Source organism: Antrostomus carolinensis, unplaced genomic scaffold (genome assembly GCF_000700745.2).
Source record: "Antrostomus carolinensis isolate BGI_N321 unplaced genomic scaffold, ASM70074v2 scaffold3683, whole genome shotgun sequence".
Taxonomy (NCBI): domain Eukaryota; kingdom Metazoa; phylum Chordata; class Aves; order Caprimulgiformes; family Caprimulgidae; genus Antrostomus; species Antrostomus carolinensis.
The window spans coordinates 105,495-115,000 of NW_010307087.1; the positions used below are offsets into that span (position 1 = coordinate 105,495).

General features: G+C 36.5%; 1 protein-coding gene across 1 annotated transcript in view; it reads right to left on the reverse strand.

Moving 5' to 3' along the window:
- VSTM2A (V-set and transmembrane domain containing 2A) overlaps window positions 1–6,114 on the reverse strand; it is a gene marked incomplete at its 5' end in the record, with an annotated part of 29,171 nt that extends 23,057 nt beyond the window's left edge. The window contains one exon of the mRNA XM_010165302.2: window positions 5,778–6,114. Within this exon, the coding sequence (XP_010163604.1) occupies window positions 5,778–6,114 (337 nt within the window). The remainder of the gene's footprint in view (window positions 1–5,777) is intronic.
- Between the last annotated feature and the right edge of the window lie 3,392 nt (window positions 6,115–9,506).

The following is a 9,506-nucleotide window of genomic DNA, read 5'->3' on the forward strand; positions in this document are numbered from 1 at the left end:
TTCCATGTCTTCATGCATATAACATGTACAGTGTCTGAAAAATCAACTACTCGAGTAATCCATGCTATGTTTGAATAATCTGCCATGGAGTCCCTTTTTCTGTAGTAGGCTACTTCTAATCTAGCATTACCTGCTTTCTCAAATTCCCTCTTACCCCTGCTTGTGATTAGCTAAGGTTATTTAAGATTTATTTCCAAACACCACCACTTTCATGGGAATATGATTTACAGTGGAAATATCATATGTTTTAGGACAGAATCCATTATTATCTCAGCAAATTTAAGAGGACCATGATTTTCTTCTATGATTCAGTATTAGTACTTAACCATTAAAGATTGAAATAATATCTCTGACTTCAGAGAGGATATGTTTGAAACTAAGCATACTCAGCACTCAGTCTGGCATGGGAATGTGGGACTGAACAACTGCTAAAACTTGTAGAACAACAAAAATTAACACATATTGGTTGGCAAATGCCTTCTCAGTTCCTGAACCTATACTTTTGTAAAAGGAATAGAGATTAATAGAAAGGTGACAGTGGAGTAGTATCAGCAATTGGCAATGGCAGTCAGATGGTTACAAAAAGTAGATACCATTTTGCTTATGACAGGAGTTAGAATGGCAGATTCGCCAAAAACAGTTTGTTTATTACTGGGTTAAGTTGGGCTAAGCACTAGGAACAAGAGTTTAAATACTTGTATGCATTTGGTTCTGTCAGTAAGTATGCACATAAAAGAAATTAAGATGTGGAGTTTTTTTAAAAAACATAAGGCAGTAGGGAGTTCATTCTGCATTGGAAATCCTGGCCTAAAAAAAAGGAGGTTTAGCTGCTGCTAAGACCTTGCTTTGTCAATGAAGTTTTTTGGAGCAGATTAGCATTTCTCAGAAGATGCTTACAGTTTCAAGGTCAACAACTGACTGGCTAATAGGGCTACATCCATTAACGTCCTTAGAATTTATTCCATTGTTTCAGAGAAGCTAAAAAAGTAGTGTGGCTGCATTTGAGGAAGAGAGAACACATTTGTAAGTTTCAAATAAAACCAGAGATTGTAGTGTATACAGGTGTAAAATGGGATAGACCCTACATCATCTTTTTGCAAGAATTTCTGAAAAAAGATGAATGAGATTCAGAACAAGAACAAAACTCTTATTTGACTTTGGCTTTAGTGTAGTCCTAAGGAAAGAGAGACTTGACTTTTTGCTGTGCAGCAATCACAGTAACAGTTGGTGCCTCCTAACATAATGGATACTCACAGTTTTTAAGAGAGCAGCTGTAAAAGCCAAAGTCTTTATCTTAGTGAAGAAAGCCGAAATGTTGGCTGCCACCTTGGTGAAGGCTAGAGCAGACTTTTTGCCCCTTCACTTGAAGAGGAGGTATAACATTAAAAAAATCAATCAAACAAACAAAAACCAGAAGCAAAACAAACAAAAAAAACCCCCACTGAAGTTGGTTTATATCCTAGAAGATTCCAAATTGGACATAAAATTTGTGCTTACAATAGGCCGATAATAAAAGATTCTTGGATTCTGTAGAAAAAAATGGAGGCTGGAAAGAATGTAATAGGTTTATCAGTGCCAACAGACTGAAGAAATATGTTTTCATCATCTTCTTTTGCATTCACATTTGACAATCAGCTTTTCGGTGTGATTTATGATGCCAAGAATCCCGGTCTTTTTGTCTTTGGTAAGGACCATCTTCATTTTTGTGCCCCCCTTCAAATCACTCACTGCAACTCTGCCATCATTGCAGGAACAGTTTTGGCATGTAGTTAGATCACTAGTTGAATTTATTACTTCAGGAAAGAGCAAAAAGTTGCTAGATATGTGCAGAGTCTGTATGTAAGTAGTCAGAAAATGGACCTAATGCCACTTCTTCATTTGTAGCTATTCCCTCTTGAGTTCTCTGAGCCTGATCTTCTTGAGTCTGAAAAGCAACTAATGGCTTTGAGTGCTTTAACAGAGCATTGGCAGAACAGGAATAATTTGGGGGCTATACACATTCTCAGCACATCAAATTCTGCAGCCCTTTGTGTTGCTATAAATGTTGAGTACCTTGAATGAAGGTAACAGAGTTTGTCCAGATTTATATGCATGAAACAGTGAGATTTGGTGCATCCTGTAGATTACTTAGCTTCCCTTTACCTGAATTCATTGCAGTTCTTGGACCTCAGTTAATCACAGTTAAAACACTGCTTAGAGTTACGAGGCTCTGTGATAACTCTGTACTTTTACCTTTGGACTAAGATACGTCGTTATGAATTATACAGGAAAAAAAAAAAAAAAAAGTCTGCCACTCCACCTACATAGGACATTTTCTGGATATATGCAGATTAGCCTGTCAAATTACTCGGATTCCTGTTAAGCTGTGATGGTTTATTTAATTTGCTGCAGCCTATGAACACAAAATGAAAGGGTCAAGCTGTGTTAGCTTTGACTTCTGCTTTCCTGACTGTTTTGACTTTGAGGTAGACATTTAGTGCTTCTCAGTATATCATCTGAAGACTATATGTGAGAGACGTTCTCTTTAATTCTTTTCTCCTATATTGAATCTCCATTACCCTAACAATAACAAATACATTTTTTACAATCACATAGTATTTTTCAAAGCAACACAAAATGCTGAATGGACCTCATATAATTTTAATTTGTCAGTCCTTACTATATAGCTTCCTTATAGTTATCACAGATATTCTTACTTTTGAATAAAAGAGGAGAATGGTAGAAATATCTGTTCAGTTGGGAAATGCTGATATTTTAAAATGGTAGTGATTGTAAACGGCTTTTCCAGATCTACTTATTAAATATCTATTTTTGAGAAATAAATTAAATTCTGCAGTGTGCTTTGGGATCGAAGGAGTTAAGTAGAGTGTTATCTACCTTTCAAAAATAAATTTTGGGGACAAAATATTCATATAATCAGAGTTAATCTTTCTTGTACTAGTAGTTGAGTTCTTCAGAAACAGCTGAATACAGATTTCCCAATAATTTCACAGTGTCATGTTTCCCTCTGCTGAGAATGTATTTTGCAATAGTCTGTGAGCATGGCAGTAAATTGCTTGCCAATAACTATGCACCAGTTCTCTAATATTGAAGAATATTTGATACAGTTACCTGTGGTTAATAATACTTCTCTCTGAACAGTGTTGCTGAAGTCAATGTATTACTCAACATGAACAGACACATCACAATCACCCCCTATGTCTTTCAAATATAAACGTGGTTAATGATGATAAATTTGTATTCAATCCTTTTTCTGTGTTCTAGACTGGATGGATACATTGCTTACATGTAATGTAGTCACACAGAAGTGGAACTAGATGATCTTTAAGGTCCCTTCCAACCCTAGCCATTCTATGATTCTATGATTCTATGATTCTAAGTCTTGTGCATACCTATGTAGTCAGCATGACATTGAAAAAGAGTTTCTCATTTGACAGTATGAGGAGGTTGTATTGATTCAATGCCATAAAAAGAAAATTACTATGACACCTCCTTTCTGCTTTTCTGAGGTCTCGCAACTGATGTCTCTCCTTCCTCAGCTAAAGTTGCTACTCAAAGTTACATAGAGCTAAAAATCTTCACTGCCTTTTGCTTCTGTGGGTATTTCTATTGGTGTAGGGTGAGTGTAAAATGGAGTGAAAATACAAATCACATTATAGCTAGAAAATAAGGCATATATTTTCTTGAGTAAAGGAAAGTAAATCTTAGTTCTCAAGAGTTAAACTGGTATTCATCAAAAATATCACCAGTAATTACTGTGTAGCAAGTGATGGCTAAATTGGTACTAAGTCCAATATGGATTCTTGGTACACTTTTTGTTCCTTTAGTAGATGCGTTTCACCTCTGATGAATACAGGATTAATCTGTGCTTCATCATAAAACAAATGAATTCATAAACTAAATTATATTTTATTCTGTTTAATTTTAAAATTATTTATGATTGGGATTGTCTGTACTTAATCTACAGTAATCTTAGCTGATCTACAGTAATCTTAGCCCAAAGAAAAAAATAGAGATTTAAGTTTTTTAAGTTTTTCTTTTTTTTTCTGCTTTTGTTTGTTTGTTTGTTTTTTGTTTGTTTTTTTTTTTTACAAGGAACTTTCCATGTAATAAGCTACTAACTCGCAAAAAACAAATGTCCAGTAATCAGGCAAGATATTGCTTGGACTAAAGACATAAACAGTATCATACATGCAGTTATATAGCCAAAGTGATTTAGTGGATTAGCTGTTGTGTGCACACTTTTGCCACAATCAGATGTAGTCTGTAACTACATACTCATAAACTTGAGACTATTTTAATTAATTTCACACAGCACTAAACAGAAAACAGATGAATTTGCACTTTATGAACAAGTTTTCTACTTTGGAATGTACTAGTCCAATGGAAAATAAGTGGTATAAACACTTCTTTGAAAGGAAACCCATGGTAGAATGATGATTTTAAATCAGTTGAAATATTTCTTTTCTTCTAACAGGTTAAACATTTTTCGGAAAAGTTAAAAAATGAAAGTGGTTCCATTTCATGGAAAGAGAGCTGAATGTAAGTTTTAAATAAATTTTAAAATATATATACAGAGGTAATATGGTAGTAGTATGTGCATCATCTTTTCTAATAGCAATAAGAATTTTCATATGAATAATCACATTGTTCCAATCTGTAATGAAATGTATATTCCTCATCAAAACGTTTTTCTAATAGTAAACCTGTAAGATAAAAGTGATTTCACAACAAGTGTGTTATGAAATATGTTGTATTCCCAGTTTTGGTGATATGGCAGAAAAATGATGCATCACAACAGACTAGGTTAGCTTCCATTGCATATTTTAAGCTAGGTTGTAATCTTCTGCCTTGCACTGGGCCCTCAGTGTAAGCAGGAGTAACCCAGAAACCCTTAAAACTTTCATAGTTTGTTTTCCAGAGTATTTTTGATAATTTACAATGTCTCAATTTTTTATCCTGTCCATCTGTCTATTGCCATCATACAGTGGTCAACAGCTGCACATCCTGTATATTCATACATCTTTGAAAAACTGTGAATTTTACTGTATCAGTGTAGAAAATGCAGTCTTATATTGCTTAGAGGTTATTTATACAATACTACACAAAATCTCCCAAACAAAATGTACCATGTTAATTTCTATGTGACAGACAATTGAGGCATTGCCATTTTAGTTTGATTCAAAGCCAACGGTCAAGCAGCTGAAGATGACAAACTCATTCTCTGACAAACACGTGGTCTTTCTAAAGCCTACATAAAGGAGAAACAATCCAGTGTATCTAAGGTCTACTTAGATTTAGAAGTCAAGTTCCATTGTGAGAGTAGGATTGACACTAAAATTATATTAATTTCACCAAATGTTAGAGATATAAAAGTTAGGTGAGTGGTGTAAATTAACTTAGGGAGAAACACTTCTGGATTGGTGTTTTATTTTATTTATCATGCACAGCCATCTTAAAATGAGATGAGTCATTCACTCACATGCCCCTCTCTCTCGATGCACACTACAGGGAAAGCTAAGCTTTAATTAGAGAGCTAACCATAGGTAGATAAAATCCGTGTATCTGAATTTAAGGCTTTTTGCTTCTTCTGCCCAGAAACTTTTTCTTCAGCTTTTAGGAAGTAAAGAGATAGCAGAAGGAATCAAGCCAGAAAGAAGGAGGAATAAAGAAGCACCACACTCTTCCTAGTCACAATTCCTGGTTACCTGGTTGCGTTAGCCTCCTTTTACATGCTGTTAAGCAATCAAATGAAAGCTCAAAATGCTTTACCATACCTGATTGTGGACTTTGTTTGGAGATTTTGGCTGCTGCTTCAGGGCTGGAAGTGGCACGCACACGCTGATTGGCAGAGTTATGGATGCTACTTGGAACAGCTGCTGAGATGTTTTTGCGAGGTTTCATGTCTTGCAACCACATTGGAGATGCCTCAAAGGCTTGCATTCGTCGAGAGTGGCTGTTAGCATTGACTTTGAGAAATGCCTGGGCCTTGTATTCCTGAAGGTCTCCATAGTTGGCATCGGTCACCCTGCACTCATACAAGCCTTCATCCTTTTTCCTCACTTTCGAAATCTGCAGCTTGTGGGAGATGTCATTCCCTTGTACTTTCACTGTCTGCAAATTTGCCAGGAAAAAAAGACCAAATGTTGTCACATATTATTCTTTCTCTGGAAAGACTCTACTGACATAGAGCCTGTCCAGAAAAGTCAAGTGCCAAACTAATCAGTGGTGTGGTTTGTGCTTACTGCAGGGAATTTGCATCAAGGATGAGCATGATTATTTGTACCTATGAGGATGTCTGACATCTTCTTTATAAAACCATTTAGAGAGTTTGCTCTGACATGCTAATTGGCCTCAGACAAACAACCCAAGCTACCATGCTCATTCCAATTAATTGCTTAAGATTATGAACATTCTTAATGAGCTTTCCTACATAAAACTAATACCTGAGCATTTCATCGGTTAAACCTTTCCAGTTACTTGGCTTTATTGAAGAATTCAGTTTTTGAACTTGTGCATTAAAAATTTTGTTGGACGTGTCTGCCAATATTTAAACTTTTTAAATATCAGTTTATTAGATTACTCCGTAGTCTTCACTGCACTGAAACTGCATATTTGACATTCAATTTGCCTCCTTCAGGCATGTCCAGAGTTTTGGTATTTTTTTATTTATGAACCATAACAAGACATCTTGTGTCAGGTAGTTCCTTTTGTCTCATTTATGCAACTGTGTACTTATTAGCAGTTATATATAATTTCTGCAGCACATATTCAAATAGAGCATAGTCAAGATGATTTAAAAAATTGTCAGCTAAAATAAGACTCCTGATTTATTTTTAATTGCTTTTAATATCTGAGGGTAACATAACATGGTTTTTTTCTCACATAATTAAAACACACATGAGTAAATTATGCATCCAGAAATGTGTGATAGGTATTAAGATGCATTAGGAAAGTTAATATAGATTCCTTTCTGTATGATCATAACTTTAGAGAATTTATATTTAATTAATTGGCTATTACTTTCTCTCTGGATTAATATCTGTTGTCCCACAGGAAGCCAGTTAGAAGGGATTCAGTGGGACAGAAAGTTTCAATGTTGAAGAACTCCTGAACCTGGTTTACTTCTACCTTTACATAAACACGGACACAAATGTTGCTTTGTTTCATATCAGTGACAGGCAATAAGGAAACATCAGGGTGATTAATATACAGTAGATCACAAAAATGGAGAACTGTTAGATTGAAACTAGGCACATGTTATTGGTGATTATACAACACATTGCTTCTGGTAGCTTGGCATGCTGTAGTCACCAGTATTGGCAAAGCACCTATTCTGCCTGCTTGATAAATTGGAGAGCAATACCTGTGAATATATTATTGCTTTAAGCTATTGGATGGGTTTTACAGCCTGTTGTGTTGTATCCAGCTCTGAATTTATACTTGGCAAATTGAGTTGAAAGTATAGATTGCATACTTTTAGGCATAATGTATGTAATATTAATTACACCAAAAGTGCTGGATAGTTGTTTAAACCATATTCAATAATAATATTTCTCTACTGAACAGCTCATGTTCAGCAGAAGGATTAAAGAAGTTTCATATGAATGGAAAGATGATCTGTAGGTCATATTCTGCCTTCATTTGCTCAAATACAATATCTGCAAAGTTAACAGTGTTGCACAGCACTGATGAAAAACAGAACTTGATTTGGGTTTTGCATTTGGAATTTAGAAATTGTTGCAGTCAGTGTCTATGCATGTTTTAAATTTATGCCTGATTATCATTTAAAACAAATAGAAATGGTGTATTTCAGCAGAGTTTAAGTGTTCTGTATATTTTACCATTCCTTTAAGGAATGTACTAAATGAACTTAAAAGTTTGCTCTCCTCTTCATGAAGATACTTTCCAGTAGTAATGGAGACTCTGTGTGTGCTTTCAAGAAAGAAAAAAAGGAAGGCTACATTTGTAACAAGGGTATTTAGACTGTCAGCCTAATGTTGACTTTTTTAATTGGAAACATAACTTTTTATAAAAGCTTATACAAATACTACATGAGTACTCCTTCCTGAATTATTGTCATACATAATGAGAGAAAGAGATTTTTAACTTGAAAGATAGAACAAGCTTTACAGCCTATACTGTGTCACAGACCTAATGGATTACTACAGGGATTTTGAATGAGACAATACTGACAAGGAATAAATTGGCTGCTAGCACTATGTCTAGTGGAATAGTATCCAAAGACCATATGTGGGCCTCATTTGTAAGATAGTCTACAAATGTAACTGAAGATATGGTCCATGACACAGATTGTTTATAGTGTACGGTGAAAAGTACCATAGGAAATGTAAATATGTCTAGAATAGGTATTGTTTTTAATACAATATATTTGAATTCTCATTTATAAATGCCCTTCAGCTATACCTAGCTGCACTTTGACCTGATGTAATTACTTGGTTAGTTATTTGTAGGCATCAAAGAGAAGCAAAGTAAAGGATTTAACAGAGATGATTCACCTTTCTCTGTTGCTGTTTTAAGCTTTACTGGTACTTAACAGCCTTGGCTGCAGCTAGAAGGCACTTCCAAAGGGTTTGTGTCGGAGAGACGGAAACTCCTTTGGGCTCCTAAGAAATACTCATTCTGCAGTATCTACTGAGCATCTATGTCTTTCCACTGCAGTGAGCACCACACCATGACCCCACCACCATACATTTCTTGGGATGCTGAGGGAGGAGGGTCTGAACTCTTCTACGGTCAGGGGCTGCAGCTGTGCCTGACTCAGGATATGGGGCTGCTGAGGAGAGCATCCTTTCTCTGGACAAGGGCTGAGACAACATTCTGGTTTAGTCTTCAAAGGGCAGGTTGGTAAATCTGGTGTCAGAACCCCACTTTCCTAAGAAAGAGTCTCAGTGGCCAAGAGTGGAGATTACTCCCAACGGGGAGGTCTTATCATAGAATCATAGAATCATAGAATGTTGTAAGTTGGAAGGGACCCACAAGGATCATCAAGTCCAACTCCTGTCCCTGCACAGGACAATCACAAGATTCAGACCATGTGTCTGAGGGGCTTGTCCAAATGCTTCTTGAATATTGTCAGGCTTGGTGCCATGGCTACCTCTCTGGGGAGCCTGTTCCAGTGCTCCACCACCCTCTGGGTGAAGAACCTTTTCCTAATGTCCAACCTAAACCTCCCCTGGCACATCTTCCTGACATTTCCCCTAGTCCTATCACTGGTCACCACAGAGAAGAGATCTTGGCAGAGCTTTTTCTCGGCCAGTGGATATGAACCTGGGAAAGCACCCATTTAAATAGGTGCACACCCTGAAGGAAAGTTTAGCTTCACGGACAAATGTTGCTAAGGCAGACTCTGCAGTTGCCCAGGCTAAACGAAAACAAGAAGTACAAGGGCAGGTGCAGGCTGTCTGCTTCACGGGGTGGAAGTGGAGTCTGTCGAAGGTCTACTGCACGGACCTCCCTTGCCAATGCCTTCGTGCCCAAGGGTG